The 23356-nt window shown below is 34.8% G+C and overlaps 2 protein-coding genes across 2 annotated transcripts in view; one reads left to right on the forward strand and one right to left on the reverse strand.

The window, feature by feature from the left end:
* The window catches only part of LOC115880029 (lysosome membrane protein 2-like), a 167190-nt gene that overhangs the window by 45601 nt on the left and 98233 nt on the right, over positions 1 to 23356 (reverse strand). Inside the window, exons 2-3 of the mRNA XM_030897144.1 lie at positions 6087 to 6243; positions 947 to 1038 (exon numbers count right to left, since the gene is read on the reverse strand). Of these exons, the coding sequence (XP_030753004.1) occupies positions 947 to 1038; positions 6087 to 6231 (237 nt within the window). The 5' untranslated portion in view covers positions 6232 to 6243. The remainder of the gene's footprint in view (positions 1 to 946; positions 1039 to 6086; positions 6244 to 23356) is intronic.
* Positions 20698 to 23356, forward strand: part of LOC115879139 — a 37556-nt gene continuing 34897 nt past the window's right edge. The window contains exon 1 of the mRNA XM_030895809.1: positions 20698 to 21457. Coding sequence (XP_030751669.1) covers positions 20698 to 21457 — 760 coding nt within the window. The remainder of the gene's footprint in view (positions 21458 to 23356) is intronic.

The raw sequence follows: 23356 nt of genomic DNA on the forward strand, positions 1-23356 counted from the left end.
TTCAAGTATGCGTTTCTTTTAGAGGGCATGAAACTTTAAAAAAATAAACGGCATTTTTAGCCGACCATACCAACAGGTATGGTAGGCTATTAAGATCGGCAAAAAATTTTTTTTTAATTTTACTCAAAATGAGTTATTTGGGTCATAAATGACCTAAATACAGAATATTTTCATGGTGTCTGTTTGTCTGTCCGTCTGTCTGTAACACGATAACTCAAAAACCGCTAAACCGATTTTAACCAAATTTGGCACAAAAATACTGTGTCACCCGAGAATGTGGCCATTAGTTTTTGGCGGGGGTGGGGGGTTGGTAAGGGGGTATAGGAGGGGGTTAAAAATTTAAAAAAATCGTAACTCCAAAATTACAGTAGCTAGCGAAACGCGGTTTTCAATTTAAGATTAGGAATAATATTTGCAACAAAATTTGTAATAACATCAAAATCAATCAAAGTCGCAGTTTTTGAGATAATTGAAACTAAAAGAACTGCCTACAAACTTTATTAATATATTTTAGTATGGGCGGCTATACGTGCCTCCCGGCACCAATTTTTTAAGATATTTTAGAAACCAATATACAGATTTGAAAGATATTTGTGGTGCCTATGTTTTGCTAAGCGCTTTGATATTTGACTTTAACAAAAAATAAGAAAAAGTAAAGGAAAGGTGAAAACTAACGGACAAACAAAGCATTTTTGTAGAGAGGTAAATTGTGTCCAATGAACTTATTTTCTTATTTCTGAAAGTACGTATCCTGTATATTATACCCTGTATATTATATATATTTTGATATTTGAAAATGCTATTATTGGTGTCTATGTTCATAAAACGAGCCGTCACTGGTATAAGGAAACCATTTTTTAGTCATTGCTCGCTTAACGATATCGTCTTTATTGTCGGGCGATTACAAAATAACGATTATTTTAAACGGTATATTATCACCACTTACCTTAACTATTATATAATCTAGCCACGGGATGGAAGACAAAATAATACCGATGGCAAGCGTGAACAGTCCTAATATGATCACCGACAGTCTACCTGAAATTAAAATGAACGATTAAGATGTCATATTAAACAAGAAACAATGTCATTCCCCCCAATCATCTGACGCCGTTTTTTTTCGATCATACGGTATATAAAAGTTCTTACGAAGAGGGTTGAAAGATGCGACATTTTAAATTTCGTCCTGTATTTCGGGAACTAATAGACCGAGAGCTGGCTACATCAAAAAACCTTATCATTGGCTAGTTTTGTGTGTGAAGTATCCTTTTGTGTAGCCATTATGAAATAGTCATGTCTGCCAGCCCGATCCCGGGGCTTAAAGCGGGGGCGGCCAATCGAAAGGGTAAAATTTTGACACTAAAAATATTATAAGGTACACGAGTTATAATTGCCAAATAGCTTTTATTTATTATTAGGAAACGTGTAAAATTGTTAACAGACATTTTTCTCGTGGCTGAAATGCCGGCAGACAACGCGAAAGAGGCTTAGAATTTTGACAAAAAAAAATCATCGCATACATGCATGTCGGTTGGTGGAATATCATGTTTATTGTTAATTAATTTAAAAAGCCGTATGCAAAAGGGCAGACAAAAAAATCGTTATTGAAATAATAAAAAAATATATTTATAATATAATCGTATATTATATGATTTATCTATACTTAAATGGATGAGGCGGCCAGCGTTCCCCGAATACAGCGATAGAGTAATATCGCGCTTTTGATAACTGTCTGCAGCTGATTGAGCCACGATCTTTTTGTCTGCCCTTTTGCATACGGCTTTTTAAATAAATATGACATTTCACCAATCGGCATGCAAATATGCCATAATTTTTTTCATTCTTCAGATTTCATTTTTTAATCATTTTTAAAATTTCATGCCTTTTTCGCGTTGTCTGTCGGCATTTTAGCGACTAGAAAAATGTCTGCCAACAATTTTCCACGTTTCTTAATAATAAATAAAAGCTATTTTCGCAATTATAACTCATGTATCTTATAATATTTTTAGTGTCAAAATTTCACCCTTTCGATTGGCCGCCTCCGCTTTAAGCCCCGGGATCGCGCTGGCAGACATGACTATTTCATAATGGCTACACAAAAGGATACTTCACACAAAAAGTTAGCCATGTAACGATGATAAGATTTTTTATGTAGCCAGCTCTCTTAGACTATAAGAAGGCTAGGACAAAATTGTGTACTCGTACATAGGTATAATATTCCTATGTAAAATAGAAATTTGTATTTGTAATTTTAAATAATATAGCGAGTTGCTGATGCTTTAGAAATTTCTTCAGCAGTCCAAAGGATTGGAACTAAAGGAATCGTAACTGATGTAGAGTTCAATAAAAAATCAATAAATACCGAAAAAAAACCGAACTCGTTCAATCAATAATATGGGAACTTACTTAAAATTGAAACAACATATGAACTGATCCCAGACACACCCTAAAAGCCATATTTGACATATAATGATGACGTACGGTGAACGATGAATTAGTCTTTATTTATTTCTTTAAATAAAATTTTAAGTGGGATGAATAAGGAACCGAAAAAAAATAAAATAAAATACAAATTGTTCGCGAATACTCAAAATTATAATAAATATTAATAATATTAAAATTAAATCACTATGAATTAATTATGTAACACTAGTTCAGTAGGCCAAAAATTCCAAATAACCATCTGAGACCTGAGACATCACATAATATTCATTTCTTCGAAATTGAAAGTGTGACGTGGAAGGTAGGTCAAGTTTTGATCGAAAATCTTCTTCGACGTTAAGATACCAATTATATTTAATGTAGGTACTGATGCCGATAGTCGACAGCTAGAGTGCCTCTTTGAAGTCTTTGCGTACGGGTACCACCAACAGCCTCAGAGTATTAAATTTTATTTGCCATCTGTATAAAAACTTGTGAACTCATATTTTCCTAAATACATCTCTGTGAAACTATGGCGAGTGCCACGACTATATTTTGCCTAGTTATAGACCACGACTATACAGCTACGTCAGTGGTCACGGGACTCGAGAACAAGGTCATATAAAGTGGCAGAAAAAAAACAAAGGATTTGACAAGGAGTAAAGCTACTATAATTTCCTTATTCTTCTTCTTCTCAGCCATTACTCATCCACTGCAGAATGTAGGCCTCTCTCAGTTTCTTCCACTCGTTTCGATTCTGTGTTCTCCTCATCCAGTTCTTACCGGCTACGGTTTGGATATCATCAGTCCATCTTTTAGGAGGTCGGCCGACTGGGCGTTTTGCTAGGCGTGGCCTCCAGCAAAGAAGTCTTTTTGCCCATCTTTCCTCGGACTGTCTGGCCAAGTGTCCTGCCCAAGACCATTTAGAGTTAGCTATCTACGATGCTATACGCCTCTCTACGATGTCCGTTATCCTCGTCTGTCGGCGAATGTCTTCATTTCTAATGTGGTCGCGAAGACTGATACCCATCATGGCTCTTTCCATAGCTCTTTGGCTCACTCGCAACCTGTTCACACTTCGTGCCGTCATCGTCATAGTCTCCAAACCATAGGTCATGACAGGCAAGACGCATTTGTTGTAAACATCTCTTTTTAGGCTATTTGGGATTTTGCTTTTGAATATAAAGTTAAGTTTACCAAAAGCTGCCCATCCTAGTTTGATCCTTCTAGAAATTTCGGTTGTTTGATTTTCCTTGCCGAGTTTTATGGCATGACCTGGTTTCCTTATACTATGCTTTAACTGTCAATAATTAAAATATCTCTTTTTCGTTACTCTGAGTTGCAGTCTGTGGACTGGACCGCTTTCACTAGCAGCGTTTACTCGGTAGCATGTGCTCCGAGTCGGCCTTGCAAAGACACCGTGATTACGTAACCGGAATGTCAGGCGGATTGCCCCTTCTGGTCGTTTTTCCTTCTGCCACATTTTATGAAACTTTGCACAAGATATAAGTTACGAATATCATTAAGGTTCTGTTTATATGTGACGGTAAACACGTAGGTACCTTATTGAAACCTGATATAGTATAGTGACGCGAGATTGTTATTGAATATACTTACGGAGGCCCTGAATGTTATTTTTATGTAAATTTTTGGTCTGTTGTTTTCATAAATGTTTTTTTTTTATATATTATCACTAAGTGATCTAATGTGTCTTAGCACTTCTCCTATTCATATGGATAAGATGGATAAAATATATTTAAGATGGATTTAGCAAATGGATAAAAAATAGAATAATTTAATCTATAATAAGTTTTATAGCCTCAGGATGCTGTTCTATTTTACTTGACAGAAGTCTTGGTGATCTCTTACTCTATCCGAGAAAATTAGTAGAAGATGCATGATAAAAGTTTTTGATTGAATGTTGATGCATCATAGACACATTGACACATCTTTGTAGTTTATATTAACAATAATTATTCAAAACTAATGAGATTTCTAATAATATTAAATTCAATGTCATATAAGCACAAAAAAGAATAAAAACTTAGGCTTAACTGGGAAAAGCTAGTTAAAATTACACATTAAAAATTATCTTTAAATTTGAATACCTTGTATATCGAAAATTAAATTGAATAAGAAAAAATATATACCCAGTTTACTTTCTAAAACTAATTATAAATAACCAACAACAATATTTTACAGCACCTAAGAAACACCCAGTAATATACTGTCATAGGTAATTTATTTTGGGAAACTAAATCATGGTTTTCGGGAGAGTTAGGCAACCTAAAGGGTATTTGTTGGTTAATGTTGGTCACGAAACTTCGTAGTTATGAAGAAAAAAGGCTAATAATTGTAACCTACATCATATTTTTTTGGAGCAATTTGGAGCATTTTGTATTAGCTTACCTAAAATGTGATTTTAGATTAAGCAGTTCTTAATTACATCAAGGTCTTTATTGATTTTTTATGGTACCAGGGAAGTCAAAACTAGAATTACTACGAGGGAAAACAGTTGAAAACATTCTACTTTCTCAGAGTACCATCAGTTTTTAACTAATTTATCATCAACGTTAAACGCACTAATTTTCTTTAATCAAAATTTAATCATAATGTTTTAGCTTCAGCTAATAATCTTATAAGCTCGAACATTTTTCTTATCAGGGATTAATAATGGGTCCGTTTTTATTCAAAAATCTTCACGATTCTAAAAATATGGACTAATAGGAAGTATACGAGTGAAATTATAATTAAATAGAAATACTTCTGATATTTTGATTTTTTGCCGCTATTGGGAACTTCTGCATCACTGTGCGGCAGTCTGTTCAACATAAAAAGACTCAGAGCGAAAACACATGTAAAATTCATCACAGAATTTCCATATGCCGAACACATATTAGTGAAAGAAATGCTGAACATACAACAGTGCTATAAAAATCGGAAAAGAACTATTGGAATATGTGGTGGAATTCAATTACCTCGGCAGTTTGATTTCGGAAAAGACCAATATCGAATCTTAAATTCAGTACAGAATTAGTCACGTATGCAGGATGCAAGAAAACCATCTACCAAAATCTCTTCTTTACGGCCAGCTTGTAGAGGGTAAGAGGAAACCGGGTGGACAACTCAAAAGATACAAGAATATTTTCCACGAAAATTTAAAGGGTATAAGCTTGTAGAATCAGAGGGAGGAAGCAGTTCATAGTAGAACGCAATGGAGAGGAATTGTAAACTCAGTTAACAACGACAACAAAAAATTAAAGAGGCAACAAAGTAATGATATTTTTGACCGGATTGCGGAAGACAGTATCGGGCTTTTCAGTTACAGAATGTGTGTCAAATACTCGTCAGCGAATAATGGCAGTATTAGTATTAGAGGGTTGAAAATTAAAAAAAAGTTTTTTTGCTTACATTTTCAGAACCGCTGGATTTTTTTTTGGATTTTCGTTCCTCTAAAATTAAATTCTACTACCCATGTTGTCATATCCTCAATATATTATGTTTTTAACTAAAAATTCACTAGTTTTCGCAAACTTGTTTTGAAAAAATACAAAATTTTCAGATTTTTTCTCGCGAAAAAGCCCTCATAGACGTGTTGCCATCGAAATATATCACCCCTAAAAATGTGTGTACTTATTTAAGACGCTGGGAATTGCCAAACTTACCATGACTAAAATGTTGCGATATAAGCATCTGTAAGGGAAGGTGATGATTCGTACCATCGCTTTGATTGCTGATGCCCAAAAGGTGATTCCTTGCTCTTTGCGTCAGTCGAAAGTACTGTTTATATAGTCCCATCGTATGCCTCATACGATTTTAATCCTGAAAAAAAGGAAAATTTTTAATATCCAGTGTTATAAAATAACCATTTCACGACAAAATACAAGCATTATACAGGGTGAGTGTTAAATAAGTGCAAATATTGTCAGGGCTGGTAGATCTCGATAAAAGAAACATATTTTCTCTTTACCATTTTTTAGATAAGTCCAAAATAACCGAGTTGTTTAAGTTTGAAAATTTAAAAAAAATTGATTTTTTTTGAAAAAATTTTGAGAGCCACCAGATTTTTTCTTTATTTACATCCCTTTTATTGCCGTAACCATAGAGTAAAGCCGTAACTATGGTAATATCTGAGATTAAGAAATTATACCCTGAACAAATTTGCGGTGAACTGGCAGTTCTAAAAAGTTTTCGAAAAATATAGTGGGAAATTTAAAAAAAATGCATGATTTTCAACATCTTTTTTTAGCGAAAAAAACCTCATAGACGTGTTCCTGGGGTCGAAATGTACCATCCCTGAAAAACCCCACTTATTTAAGACTATATTTATTTTATTTAAGACTGTATTTGACATGAGCAATTTGATTTTGATGTCAATATAACCACCCACATATGTTTTAACTGATTTGAAGAGTAATAACTTTTCGTCCGTACCTGTATAAAACCACTGGGTTTTCACCCAGTGGTTTGTGTATAATATACAAGGTGGAACAAACTGTATTCCGGAAACTTCGGCAGCATATTCTGCAGATAAAAATAAGTAAAAAAGTTTGTTTAAATGTATGTCCTAAAATGCTTAGTTTTGGAGATACAGGGTGTAGAAATTTCACTTTTATTTCGATTTTTTCCAAATAATTTCTGAAGTAACGTCAATATTTGGATGAAAATTGGTCTCTGGGAGTTTTTGACCTGAGAAATTTGATTTTGATGTCAATATAACTCCTATTTGTAGAGGGTGCCACCTACATATTTTTTAGCTGGTTTGAAGAATAATAACTTTTGGTCTGTACTTGTATAAAACTACTGAGTAAAAAAATATACATTTACGACGTTTTTTACGTAAAAAAGGTCTCTTGGTAAAAATGGCTACAAGTAATGGTTCCCGAGATATTTAAAATCGAAATTATTAATACTTTTTTTTTGTTTCGTTTCTTTGACCTGTATACTATAATATATTTTTTCTTTTTATTCTTGGCTTTAGGTCGTTGGGGTTGCAAAGATGTTACTAGAATTTGTTCATTATTTTATTTTATGACGACGTTTCGACGGTATATGCGTTTTTCAAGCCTCTTGAACGTAGATTCCTACAGAATTAAAAATTGTTAAAACTGGACAAAACACAATAACACATATTAAAACTATTATTTTAATTGTTTTTGGACATCACACTTTAGTATAGAGCACGTATGTATTTTCTAGCAGATTAAACGTGTAAATTACGACGATTTACACAGCTATAATTCTGTAGGAATCTACGTTCAAGAGGCTTGAAAAAGACATTTACTGTCGAAACGTCGTCATAAAATAAAATAATGAACAAATTCTAGTAACATCTTTGCAACCCCAACGACCTAAAGCCAAGAATAAAAAGAAAAATAATTATCAATATCTGTCATCATTGACATAAATTAAACATGTTGACTAAATAGTTATTAGACTGAAATCATAAATTTGAAATGTTTTTGTGCCAAAAGTTCAACAGAAGCTGTTTTATAATCATTTTTTTTTCAGGAAAAATTATGATTAATTTAAAAAAATCAAAATTTCCCAAATTTATTATTTCAGTCAAATAACTATCTACTGAACATGTTTATTTTTTGTCAATAATGACATGTATTTACTATTAGAGACATTTTTTACGTAAAAAGTCACGGAGATGTATATTTTTTCACTCAGTAGTTTTATACAGGTACGGACGAAAAGTTATTACTCTTCAAAACATTTAAAACACGTGTAGGTGGTGCCCCCTTCAAATAGGAGTGGTTTTAACATCAAAATCAAATTTCTCATGTCAAAAAACTTCCCGAAACCAATTTTCATCCAAATATTGACGTTACTTCAAAAATTATTTCAAAAAATGGAAATAAAAATGAAACTTCTACCCACTGTATCACTGAAACTAAGCATTTTAGGGCATACGTTCACACGAATTTTTTTATTTATTTTTATTTGCAGAATATGCTGCCGAAGTTTCCAGAATACAGTTCGCACCACCCTTGTATAGTGTCAAAATATCTATAAAAAATAATAATGCTGTTCAAAAAGCTGGTTGCTGTAACACGTAGATTGAGTTTAATAAACACCAAACAGCCAAAACCAAAGGAAACACGAATTTCATTAGTAAATTATTATTTTCGCGGTTGCCAAACGTGTCATTTTCGTAACGCGACTGTAATTTTACTTCTTGGAAAGTACGGGCCAATTAGAGACGTACGTCTCTCATACTGGATTTATACGTTTGCAGCTATGATTTGTATAATTACATTTTTCGTACTAACTATTATTGCGCATTCTGTTTTGACCATATCATTAATTTAGCTTTTAAGATTTTAAGTGCTTACTCAATTGGACAGTTATTGTGTGATATTTTAATTTTAAATTAATTAGATTTTAGAGGTGACATGAATATACCGGGTGCGTCTCAAAAGTGGCTCACCTCTGTAACTTTTTTATTTTATTAGATAAATCAACGAGATTTGGTATGTTGGTATATGACATAAATTAGGATTTATTGACATATTCAATTGTTTTCGGCCACTTCCCGTTTCACCGGAAATGACTACAACTTTTGATTTTTAAATGGCACCGTCGGTATTTTTTTACTTTATTTGATAGAAAACGTCACTCTGAATAAAATGACATATCATATGTCAACTTTTGACATTTTCGCATATGGTTTATTTGAAATTATAACTTGCGGTTCGTAACGAAAACCACCCTCGGTATTTTTTTACTTTATTCGATTGAAAATGACACTCTGAATAGAATGACACATCATATGGAAAATTGGTGTTTTGTTTTGCTTTGTTTTTTGAAAATAAATAGTTTTTTAACAATTTTAGTATCTAACAGTTGGAAGGCGGTTTACAAAAAATTCTGCCAATTTTGTACAAAAATACAAAATCACAGAGAAGTATGTACATACTCGTATATGGCACATATATCTAAATAATAGGGTCATATCATTTTCCTTTTAAGCGATTTTTAATTTTTCTTAATGCACATTAATTAATTTTACACTTAAAAACGCAAAACAATTTTCAGACCCTTAGTTTATTAACTAACTACATTAAAAACAAATTTAAATAACATTAAGAATATTGCACGTCAATATAATTACCGACACACAAGAGGGGTTATTCCTATAATTATGTCAAATAATAAAACTAATTAACAAATATGCCATTTATATCATTTATCATTCAAAAAGTTATTTGGCCCGAAGATCGAACGCGTACTTTTTAGTTACTGGTTCAGTCTGATCTCTTTTTAGTTACTGCGTCAATTGTCAATTGCATCAATAACATTAAAACAATTTTTTAGAAAAACTCGCTATCATAATGGTCTATTAATTATTGTGTGTTTAAAAATTGTTACCTACGCCTGGCAAATAAATATGAAAAAAAAAACATTAAAAATAATAATAGATCTAGAAAAATATTAATAGATACTGCCAGTAGCGCCGAATGCGTTGGGGCGCTAGGATGTATGAAGAAATAATGCTAAATAATACTAGTTTCACTTGGAGCGGCCCAGATGTTACGGCACTGTCTAATACTATACTAAGGGCTGGCAAAGGTTAGTCTTGGGTCGAAATTTCCGTATGTAAGAAGAGTACAATGCGTTTATAATGTACTGAACAAAGAGAGGACAGTAAACACGTTGCCAAACGTATGAAATAAACCGAGAAACTGTGCACATCGCTAAGAGACGTGTTAGGGATATAGCAGATTTGTCGCAGTTGACCGGTCGACCCAATCAATACCTCTGTTAGTACTTTGTAACTTCCAGGGAACGGTGTACGTCATGCGTTCAGCTTCACGATTTAATTACGTCTCGTGATACTTGATTTGTTTATTTATTAACGAGTCGTTGTAATTTTCCCTATAGCTTGAATTTTTCTAAGTGCAAGCTAGAAACATTTGCAGTTTTGGTAAAAATAAGTGGAATTGAGTGGGTATTCGATAGTGGTCGCGCTATTATAAATCTATTAGAAATAATAGATTGTAGTTTTTTCAAGAACTTAAGTCTAGAATAGTCTATTATGCCCTTTTTGAGTCGCATCTTCGTTATGCCCTTCCATTTTGGGGTACTTGCTGCGCGACAAAATTTGATCGTATTTTCAAACTTTAAAAGAGAGCAGTTCGATATTTATTGGGACTGAACAGTAGAACTCACTGCCAGAATTTCTTTAAAAAATTCAAAATACTGATTCTTCCTTCTTCATTCATTTTTGAATCCGTTTGCTTAATCCGCAAGCATATATCTGCTATTCCCGAAAGGCCATCTTACAACTATCCACTTTGGAATGCGAAGCACGATCTTTATCTGCCAACCCCGAGCTCAGAACTAGTTAAAGGCTCAATACTTTACAATGCCAAAAAATCTACAATCATCTGCCTTTAAATATCAAGTCGCTTTCATTCTTTCCCGCATTTCGCAAAGCTCTGAAATCATACTTACTGGAGAGAGCCCTGTATGCAGTAAACGACTTTTGTGTTTTATTTTGCTAGTAATTATTAATATTAGAAACGTTTTCTCTATATCGCGACTTATTTCTTATTATTTTATGCGATTTCTTTCAACAAATTGTCGTTAAATTGAACATTATAAAGTCGCAAAACGCAATCAAACAATTATTAAAAGAAAACTGTGCTCTGTAGTAATGCAGTTGAGTCCCCATTTGAAGAAAAATTAAGATAGAATTACGCAGTAATTGTGATTTACGTTAGATTGCATCAAGCAAAGCCATCTGCCTTTTATTAGCCAAGAGAACTTAGCCTTTTGTAATTATGTAATTTTTATTATACAGGATTTTTCACAGAGAGCGTTTTTCACACGAACCTGAATGTTTTATAATTAAGGAAACTTTGAGATGTCTTTGCTCGGCTCTGTATTTCATTCAGTTGCGATGTTGATGGCATTGAAATAAGAATTAAATCGTGGCTTTGTCATAATATTTAAGTATTTTAGTTTTTAGTAGTGCAGTTATTGAAACCACAAATCACACAGGTTTGTGCGATGTAACGCTGTTTCGGGTAGTAACAAATAAGTGAAAAAGAATTCAAACTAGGCAGCGTGTTGTGTTGTGACAATTTCAAATGTTAATAAAATTGTCGAAAAAATATTGACACGTAAAGAAGGGTGTAATTCCGTGGTTGCTGGGTGCAATAACATTCAATAACTGAACTTTTGCGGATATGCAACTCTCCCGAAACAACATTTTAAAGCTTCACAGCTTCTCACACCGATTTGATCAAAGTCCTCATCACATAATCAAAAAATTAAATAGGCATATACTATGAGAGGATAAATTATAATTTGCAATATTAACGGTATACTTGTTTTAAGCAACTAGTGCTTACATTTTTTATGAACATCTTCTAAAATTATAATTATGTGCCTTTCAAAAAAATCATTATAACCGAAATAGCCCCAATTATGTCTCCGCTAGCAAAATCGGTGCGTAAAACTATGCTCGCTACTGTTGTTGAACTCATCTAAAAGGTTTTATTAGCTTGAATAATAAATTACAATACTATACAGGGTGTACCAGGCTGAACGTGCATTAGAATTAAAATTACCTGTCAAAAAAATTTGTATAGCCTAAAAGTCAAATTTAGTGACTACCACAGCCACTGTGACATAAAGAGAACAGAATTTTTAGAATTTAGAATGAGTGGGAGGGGGGTTAATCACTTCGACCTTACAGATCCATTGTGTCCCCCTTTCTTGAATCATAACTCATCATACAGTCCCAGGGCTTTGACAAAAGCCAGTATCTGGGCCGGTTTTATAGAGGGTAGTTCTCCATCTCCAATATCAGTCGTACCAAAATTCATGGCACGAATGGTTGTCGTCTCGGCGCACTCAGTGATGAGGTGTACTGGTGTTTCCCCATCTTCCCCACAGAATCTGCATTCGCCGTTTCTTCTTAGTTTCAATCTACTGAGGTGTTCATTGAGGAGACAGTGTCCTGTTAAAAACCCCTGACAATCCGAAGATTGTTCTTACTCAGACCTAGGAAGATCTGTGATTTTTATTGATCATAAGCCCTCAGAAACTTCTTCGAGTGTCCTAGACCATTGCAAGATTTCCATTCCAGGTTGCGGATGGAATCTTCCAAGTTCTTGAGTTCCTCCTTGAGTTGGTTACCACTTGGAAAGCAGAACGGTTCTGGTCCAGTTAGTGGAGTGTTCGCTCCTTTTCTACCTAGATTATTTGCTTTTTCATTGCCTTTTATCCCTTGGTGAGCAGGCACCCAGTGTAGGAGGACTTTGTTTTCTTTGCCTAATTTATTCAGCTTCTCTATGTATTCTTTGACCAATTTCGAATTGATTGAGACTGAGTTGATCGCCTTTAACGCTGCTTGACTATCAGATAAGATGGCTATTTCTTGTTTCCGATAGTTCCTATCTAAGATAAGTTGTACGCATCTCTCGATAGCGTAGATTTCTGCCTGTAGGATACTAGGGTAAGTGCCCATTGGTTCGGAGTAAATAGCTCTCGGCCCAAACACTCCGATCCCTGTTCCCGTATTGGTTTGGTTTGGTTTGGAGAGAACACATGTGGCTATTTATTTCAAAAATTAAATTGTTCAAATGTCATATTATAATAATGTAGGTAGCTGGCATGGAATTGAGCGATTAAAAAATTATCACAAATCATTTTTTTCAAATGGAAGCTCACTTTTTTATTTTGCTAGTGAGAAGGTTTTTCAATTCGTTACTTTTTAACTATACATGTTCCTATACCTAAAATAAATCGTTTTAAAGTTATTTAAGATTTAGTTTGAAATCGTATATTTTTATTGATTTTATCTAGCTTCCTTTGACATTAAGTGTCAAACAGTCAGACAATTTATTTCCATCTGTCAGAAAACGAATTATTTGAATTATATCTCGTATTTTCGCTCTTTAGTGATATCTAATAGTTGATATTATTAATTAATAACATACCGTATGATCGAAAAAAAAACAGCGCAAACTTGGCTTCGAAATGATGATCGATAACATACTGCTTTCTGAATAAAATGTCACATGACATGGCCAGATCTATTGTTTTACACTTTGAATAAGAAGACTTAAGGCGGGTTCTCACTTGTCAGTTTCGCTGACGCAGTCTGACTGATTCAGTGATACTGAACAAACAATGAACGTCAGAACACATTTTCATGTTAAATGATCAGTACATTCGTACTTTCAGTTAAAGTGAAAACCAGTTCTACTTTTTTTCATTTTGACTGATCATTATCGAATAATGAATAGAAACTGAAGCGTGAGAACTACATTTCGTGATTTGTGCAGTTTACAAGTTAAGTTAATTAATTCTTTTAATATAGTTTCACTAGCACCCCGTTTATTTCTTCGCAATATCCAGGACCTGACCACCTACGACGTTTTTTTTTTCTTTTCTGATTCACCAGAATATTCTGTAATTCATTTGCTAATTGTAAACAAACTTCGCGAACACCTGGTTTCAATTTTGTTTTAACCATTTTCATGTCTATACGAAATCACCACATTAGAATGTTTGGACCAACTGAATACTGAATGTAGCAAAACATGAAACGTGTGAATACAATCGTTGTTTTTTATTTTTCATTGATAATGAATCAGTCAGACTGCGTCAGCGAAACTGACAAGTGAGAACCCGCCTTAAGGAAGGAGCATAATGCTATCCATGTATTCATGCATGGTGGGCGGAAAAAGCGCCATAAAAGCACTCTAGGGTGGGGATCCTTGACAGTTCTCTTTGACGATTGATTTGACACATTTGAATTTGATTTGAAATTTTGTGGATTTGTCAGTCTTTACGGAGCGTATTTTATGTTATTTATTATTTATTCTACTACTGATAGTTGTATAAAGGTAGTAAATCTAGATGGAAATTGTGGCAGCACTTAAATTAACAGTGACACTATCGCGATTTATCGAAAAAGACTCTAAAATAGTTGGTTGTGTAGCGTGCGGTAGATCTCGGCAAAAATTGAGTGAAATAATGGAACAACTTTTCGCTAGTAAGTGACTATATAATATACATACGTGTAGTAAACCGATCATTTATGAAATTCACTTAAATTAACTAAATTATATATTTTTCGTCATACTATATTGTTATATTATTATAACATAAGCAAAATCAGAATGGAAAAGATGCATATAACGTCCGCCGGACGTTATCATAACGGCCGGCGGCCGTTAAGTTTCTAAGGTAATCGTAACGTGTGTCACCTGCAACAATGACTATTTATTGTCAGTTGGACTTTTCAAAAATTGGGAAAATAGACCATAGCGAGATGTCGCGAGAAATTCCGTTGGAAATACAGGAGGAAGCGGCTGCGGCTACTCAAAATTATACTTCCGACTATAACCAGAGAGAGATATCAGCAGGAATATGACAATTTTTTGAAGTGGCGGCAGGATAGAAGTATAAACAGCGTAAATGAAGCGGTATTGCTGGCTTATGCTAAAAGAATGTCTGAAATGTATTCTCCTACATCACTGTGGACAAAGATATCCATGCTGAAGCTTGCGTTGAGAGTATATGAAAACATCGACATATCAAGGTAAAAGCCATTATATTCTTCGATATTTAATCATACTCATCTAAATTATATTTGTTCATAGATTTGGTAAACTGTTCATGTTTCTGAGGCGCAAAAACGAAGGTTATTCACCAAAAAGCCAAAGTTCTCTCGGAGAATGACATAAATAATTTTCTACTGGATGCCGATGATTACACCTGGTTACTCGAAAAAATTGTATTGGTGCTTGGTATTCTTGAGCTTGTAGGCGCAGCGAGCTTTGGTCACTCACAGTTGATGATTTCGAAGATTCGGAGAAAAATATTCTTGTCTCATTAAGAAATACTAAAAATAAGAAAGATAGGAAATTTCTTATTCCAAAAACGGGCCTTCCGTTTGATGCCTATGGTTTATACAAAAATACATCAACCTGCGTCCTCGTAACTTTGACAATCCAAAATTTTCATTGGTTACAAGAAAGGCAAGTGTGTTAAGCAAATCGTCGGTATCCATACCATCGGGAGCGTACCGCAGAAAATTGCAAAATTTTTGAACTTGGAGAATCCAGAACGTTATACAGGGCATTCATTTCGTAGATCATCAGCAACCATGCTCGCCGAAAATGGTGGTGATTTACTATCGCTAAAGGAGCTAGGAGGATGGGAGTCTTCAACAGTGGCAGAAACTTACATAGAAAAATCAGTTTCCAAAGAATGAAAATAACAAATCAACTTTTTCATGATAGCTCCAAAAATAATGTGTCTTTAGTGGATACAAATATTTGCCATTCTTCAGTAGCATCATCTTCTTCTATAAAATCTGTAAATCCCTGGGAAGGATTACAGATTTCTAAGAACAACAAGTGCACTTTTAATTTCCATGTTCATTATCATGAAAATGAATTTTAGTATAAGACATTATGTATTTTTATCCTTACTTGTGTTATTGTTCAATAAAATTTGTTATTAAATAGTAGTGTTTATTGCTCTAAAAAATCTGCAGTATGACGAAAAATCTAGAACGCAACACGGCCGATAACAAATAACGGCCTTGGCTGCTTATGATCCTCGGCTATCGCCTCGGATCACAAACTTCAGCCCGGCCGTTATTTGTTGTTTATCGGCCTTATTACGTTAATAACTATTTCTTGCATTTTAGCTTTTATTTATTACTTGTCAAAGATTAGATGTCAAAGAATTTAGATACGTTAATTTGACTTACCTACTTCAGTAGCGTATCGGATGTTTGTGGTAATAAATACTTATTATAACTTATCTATTTTTATTAGAATTATATATTTTTATAACAATATTAATAACTACCAACATTTATTCACAACGTAAAATAAAACAACAAATTATTGAGTCTACCCCACGTCTGCCCTACATCATAGTTTTACATTTTTTAAATAAAATTAGAACGACACTGATAAACCGGAATTTAAGTCGGCCATATTTGAGGCCCATCGCGGTGTACCTAAGATTTTTGATATGCTCCTTCCTTAGTCTTCTTATTCAAAGGTTTTACATCACTTGAACTTGACGTTTGAAGTCATAAGCTACTGGTTACAATCAAGAAAAATATAGGCTTTATAACTAAATCTTAAATAACTTACAAACGATTAATTTTAGGTATCGGAACATGTATAGTCAAAAAGTAACGAATTGAAAAGCCTTTTCACTAGTGAAATAAAAAAGTAGGTTTTCATTTGAAAAAAATGATTTATGATAATTTTTTAATCGCTAAATTCCATGACAGCTGTGGCCGTTATGATATGACATTCAAACAATTTAATTTTTGAAATAGATAGCTACATGTCTTCTTTTCATGCCACAGTGGCTGTGGTAATCGTTAAATTTGTCATTTAGGCTATACAAATTTTTGCAGTTTTTTTGTCCAAAAATTTTAAATATTTTTTTTCTCTAAAACGGTTAATGTTAGGTATAGAGTGTTTAATATCAAAATTCATAAAATTTTACAGAGAATTGAAGTATCTAATAAAAAATGGGGGCACCCATTTAAAATAAGAAAGTTGCTGTCAACTTCCGGTATTTGCGGAAGTGCCGCCATATTGAAAATATTTTTAATCGATAGATCTCGTTGTGAAACAATGAAGTGCAAAAAATCTCCGATCAAGATATTGTAGTTCTCTAGAAACTCCTAATGCACGCTCAGCCTGGGACACCCTGTATAAGTTAGACCTTCTGAAGATATTAAAATATTTACTTTTTTATTTTTATTTTTAGACTTTTCACAAATGAAATTTCGTTACACTTTTAGAGTAATTATATAAAAAATGTTTTGTATAGATAGATAGATATTGCTTTATTTATTTCCTTAATGTATAATACAAAAAGAAACCCAAAAAAGGGCATGTAAACAATGTCAGTAAAAAATTTTAAAAGAAAATAACTGCATATTTCAACAAAAAATGAACTATATGAACAAAAATAAATAGTAATATTAAAATTAAATATTTTATGAAAATAATACGAGTACTAATAATGAATTAACTCTATGTATGTATAGACAGATAACAACACAAAATTATACTTACAATAAATATCAAATTTAGATCAAATGATACAAAACAAAAGTAAAAATATACTCCCTATTTAAACCCGTGTATGCCGGTTGTTTACGATATTCTCCGATGGTAGCAGCACCGGCGGAAAATGCACAAAGCCTATACAAATTTGGATATTTAAAATAAGCTTCATAAACATTTTTTTTTATTTACTGACATTTCTTTCAATAACCACAGCCCACAGATGTTTTTCAAACACTTGAATAAAATAGTTATTCTTCTGATATCACATAACTTTTGTGACATACCATAATTACAATTTTTTTTAATTACAATATTACAATTATAGTTCTGAAAACTAGGTCATTAATTTACTGACGCAAATTTTAAACATTTCCGCATTAGTTTTTTCATAAAGTAACGCGGTGTTTTGAGAAGTCGTTAGAAAATGATTTACTGGTAATAATTGTTGAGTTTTTACGTTTTGGTTTAATTTTACACCTTTTTTAATAAATGAACACGATTCCTGAAAATATATCTGTCATTATTGTCACCAAATTAACCAGCGCAAAAAGGCTGGTTTATCTGGTTCGTTTGTTCATTTTTTCCATAGCAGCTGTTAAAATTGTCTTATATCTATCAAAAATAGTAGATAAAATAGTACTTTAACCCCAAGGGTAGATTAAATGATACTTTAACAACGAGGATAGGTTAAAAACTTTATTTCTCCTCGCACGTTTTTTAATTTTTGAAAATTTTTATATTCCTTTTCATAAGTTATTCGGAATTTAGATGGAAGTAGTTTGGATATGACGTTTGTCGCCTCAGCCTGAATATCTGTTGGTAATTTACTTATTTCGTTTTGAGCCATTTTGGCTCCAATTCAATCAGCAATCGACACGAAAGAGAATTAAAAATATTGACTCAAAGCTGACAACTAAAGAGACAGCTTTATTTACTTGTCAAATTACATAGAAATCAACTCCAACCCAGCACAATACTTTTTTTACCCGTAATAAATTCCTTGAAATAATAATTTCTGAATATTTTTGAAACGTAACTGGCTATGGAAAAAATATTGTATTATACACGACGATAAAATTGCATTATCGTTTCCCGAAATTAATTCACTGGCGATTTCATCCCTCGTGAATTAATCTTTTCGGTCGACGATAAAATACCATTTTTTATCGTCTTGTATAAAAAATAACTGGAGGAAACATTATGAAAACCTATTAATAGAACAACGACGACAGTTTTTACAAAACAATGAAGCCGTCACTATTACAGAAGCTAGAACAAATATATCGATCGAGGAAGTTAAACAAGCCTTGGTGTCTATGAAAAACGGTAGAGCTCCAGGACCGGGTAGTATTATGGCTGAAATGCTAAAATATGGCGGAGAATGTATTATAACAGAAATAACAAACTTAATGCAGATGTGTGTAGATCGGAATAAAATACCTAATGATAAGTTAGCCTATATCACTTCTATATATAAAAAAGGGAACAGAAAAGACCCGAATAACTACAGAGGTCTTAGTGTGAATTGCACCTTCAGCAGACTTTTTACAAAAATAATTAGAAATAAGTTAGAAATATCTACTTACAATGAAATCAGTGAAGAACAGAGTGGCTTTACTGCAGGGCGTTCATGTATAGATAATCTATTTACTATCCAACAACGGAATTCACGTGAAGAAGATACATATCTAGCTTTTGTAGACCTTCAAAAAGCTTACGACTCCCCAGAGTTAAACTATGGTACATACTGGAACAACTTGATGTGGATATATGTCTCATAAATTTAATTAAGGTGCTGTACAACAACAACACAGCTCATGTTAAGAGCGGTAACCGACTGTCTGACGTAATTTTTACGACCAAAGACCTTCGACAGGGATGTCCTCTGTCGCCTCTTTTATTTAATCTGTATTTGGAAGTGGTTCTTAGGGACTGGAAAAAGTCCAGAGACTAGCATGTGTTTGCATCACAGGAGCCATGAGAACCTGTCCAACAGCAGCAATGGAGGTCATTCTAGATCTAACACCACTGCACATTGTCATTGGTAGATATGCCAATGCGACAATGATTAGAATGGTCACTAACGGAATTAGTACTGGGAGAATTGTCAGATCAGGGGCTTGGAATACCCTCAAAAAGGAAATACAACTCATGCAACTCCCAGTGGACGATATGCCAAGAACGTACAACTTTGAGAAACATCTCAATGTAGTATTGAGCAATAAAAAGGATTGGAAGAGCGAAACGCTTGCCCAGCAGTTAAAAAACCATACCATAACTTGGTATACTGATGCTTCCAAAACCAATACGGGAATAGGGATCGGAGTGTTTGGGCCGAAAGCTAAATACTCCGAACCAATGGGCACTTACCCTAGTATCCTACAGGCAGAAATCTACGCTATCGAAAGATGCGTACAACTTATCTTCGATAGGAACTATCGGAAACAAGAAATAGCCATCTTGTCTGATAGTCAAGCAGCGTTAAAGGCGATCAACTCAGTATCAATCAATTCGAAATTGGTCAAAGAATGCATAGAGAAGCTGAATAAATTAGGCAAAGAAAACAAAGTCCTCCTACACTGGGTGCCTGCTCACCAAGGGATAGAAGGCAATGAAAAAGCAAATAATCTAGCTAGGAAAGCAGCGAACACTCCACTAACTGAACCAGAACCGTTCTGCTTTCCAAGTGGTAACCAACTCAAGGCGGAACTCAAGAACTTGGAAGATTCCATCCGCAACCTGGAATGGAAATTTTCCAATGGTCTAAGACACTCGAAGAAGTTTCTGAGGGCTTATGATGAAGAAAAATCACAGATCTTCCTGGGTCTGAGTAAGAACAATCTTCGGATTGTCACGGGGTTTTTAACAGGACACTGTCTCCTCAACGAACACCTCAGTAGATTGAAACTAAGAAGAAACGGCGAATGCAGATTCTGTGGGGAAGATGGGGAAACACCAGTACACCTCATCACTGAGTGCGCCGAGACGACAACCATTCGTGCCATGAATTTTGGTACGACTGATATTGGAGATGGAGAACTATCCTCTATAAAACCGTCCCAGATACTGGCTTTTGTCAAAGCCCTGGGACTGTATGATGAGTTATGATTCAAGAAAGGGGACACAATGGATCTGTAAGGTTGAAGTGATTAACCCCCCTCCCACTCATTCTAGGGACTGGAAGAAGAGGTGTGGGGGAATGGGCGTCCCTATAGGAGATGACTGTTTGGTTACATTGAATTTTGCCGATGATCAGGTGGTCATAGCTCAAGATGCTTCCGACCTTGAATTCATGATGAGCAGATTAAATTCGGCATACACGGAATGGGGCCTTACTGTGAACATTGATAAAACGGAATATCTAGTGACCAATTCAGATGATAAATTTGACATTATTATTACTGACAATGTAAAGCTCAGACAGGTTGAATGGTTTAAATATTTGGGGGCACGTATAACCAAAAAGGGACTGGACAAAACAGAAGTATCGGCTAGAATAGAACAAGGGCGGAAGATTATAGGAGCACTGAATGGCATCTGGTGGGACAAAAACATAAGACCAAACACAAAAGTACATATTGGAAGAGCCCTAGTGGAGTCGGTAGTAACTTATGGGTGTGAAGTTTGGACCTTAAACGCTGAACAAAAGCGAGCTTTGAATGCACTCGAAATGGACTATTTGAGACGCAGTGCGGGAGTACCTAAACTGGACAGAGTTAGGAACGTGGAAATCAGAGCCAAAATGGATGCCACAGAGACAATAGTGGATAGAGTCGAACAGAGGGGCCTTAAGTGGTTTGGACACTTGCTACGCATGGAACACCAAAGATGGCCCTACCGTATCTACAGCTGGTCACCTCCTGGAAAAAGGAAAAGAGGACGGCCTAGAAGATCTTGGAATGAGGCCATCAGAAGGGCAATGGAGGACCGTAACTTGGAAGAGGAAGATGTTCTTGATCGTAACAGGTGGCGGTTAGGCGTGGGGATGCGACGTTATATATATATAAAAAATAACTATTTTTGCATAAACATTAACTTTCTGACAAGTTTAACGATCAGTTACAAAGTTACGTGTTTGCCAGAATTTCAATGTAAAGACATCGAGTTGGCGAGTCATCAACTCGAGGGAGGAGGGCCATGGTCAGATCCTCACAATAGGAATTAACCTGAAATCCAAGGAAGCAATAGAAAATGAGAGATATATCCTCTATTATAGATCCGGGACATTATATTTGTTAGTAGCAGTTTCTAAGGACTTGACTTATCAACCTCTAGAATAGCCTATTATGCCCTTTTTGAGTCACATCTTCGTTATGCCCTTCCATTCTGGGGTACTTGCTGCGCAACAAAATTTGATCGTATTTTCAAACTTCAAAAGAGAGCAGTTCGATATTTATTGGGACTGAGCAGTAGAACTCACTGCCAGAATTTCTTTAAAAATTTCAACATACTGACTCTTCTTTCTTTATTCATTTTTGAATCCGTTTGCTTAATCCGCAAGCACATATCTGCTATTCCCGAAAGGTCATCTCACAACTATCCATTTAGGAATGCGGAGCACGATCTTTATCTGCCAATCCCGAGCTCAGAACTAGCTAAAGGTTCAATACTTTACAATGCCAAAAAATGTACAATCATCTGCTTTGAATATCAAGTCGCTTTCATTCTTTCCCGCATTTCGCAAAGCTCTGAAAGCATACTTACCGGAGAGAGCCCTATATGCGGTAAACGACTTTTTGTTGATGTTTAATCATGAACAATTTTGAATTTTAAAATTTTGATCATCTCACACACTGGTCAAAGGTCGAGTATTTAATATTTTATAACTCTTAAAATTATATCCATTTACAATTTTCCTATTGTAAAATTTTATTGATACGCCTTTTTTTTTGTGTTCTGCTGTTAATGACTTATTTTTTTTTTGAATTGTATTATTTGTATATTTTTTGTGCTTTTGTTTGTTTTGTAAATGGTTTGTCGATGAAGCTATTTAGGCTTTTTTGCACAATATAGCGTTATTTTATTTTATTATTATTTCATAAATAAAACTACCTTCCCTAATTGGAAGAAAAATCAAAGTAAGTTTAAGGGCCTATTCACATCCCAAACATTTTCAGTTCTTTTGCCGTACCGTCTCAGTTTGATTTAGTTAATATCTATGACGGATCTTCCCCTAGGAGATGCAAGACCTTGTCGTTGGTGGGGAAGCTCCTGGTCAGGTGCTGGGGGGAATCCCCTCTAGCACTTGGCTTGGTCTAAGAAGCATCTCACTCATCGTCTTGTCCCTGACTGTAGTGTCGTGGCCAGGGAATTGCACCAAGGCATATAACGATACCGGACGGGGCTACGGACAGCCTCAACCTTGGGGCACCGGGGGCACCCCATTGTATTTACCCCTTACTTCTACATGCGGGGCTCTGTAGAAGTGGACCGACTGTCCCTAGCGACTCATAGGAACACTATGAGATCTGATAATAATAGTAATAAAAACATCATCGGTGAAGCTGTGGAGAAACCCTCTAGCGACACTGGGAACAGTAACAATGAAAGTTCCAAGGGGCCAAACCCAAAGAGAACTACAGGAGAGGTGGCTGACACTTGGGTGAGACCATCCTCCGCAAGTGGCATACAAGCTACCACCTCCTCCAAGGGTCGGGAGCCTACCTTCTACCTCTAAACCCAACAGGCGACACAAGCTACCGTTTCGTCTACCCGGCCTGGGTCGTAGCTCCTCGACTGTGAGGGACACGGGTCTCCGTAGGAAGTCCTGGGACTGTATGATGAGTTATAACTCAAGAAAGGGGGACACAATAGATCTCTAAGGTCGCAGAGATTAAACCCCCTCCCACTTATTCTAA

The sequence above is a fragment of the Sitophilus oryzae genome, unplaced genomic scaffold (genome assembly GCF_002938485.1).
Source record: "Sitophilus oryzae breed Bouriz unplaced genomic scaffold, Soryzae_2.0 scaffold_1067_pilon_pilon, whole genome shotgun sequence".
Classification (NCBI taxonomy): Eukaryota; Metazoa; Arthropoda; class Insecta; order Coleoptera; family Curculionidae; genus Sitophilus; species Sitophilus oryzae.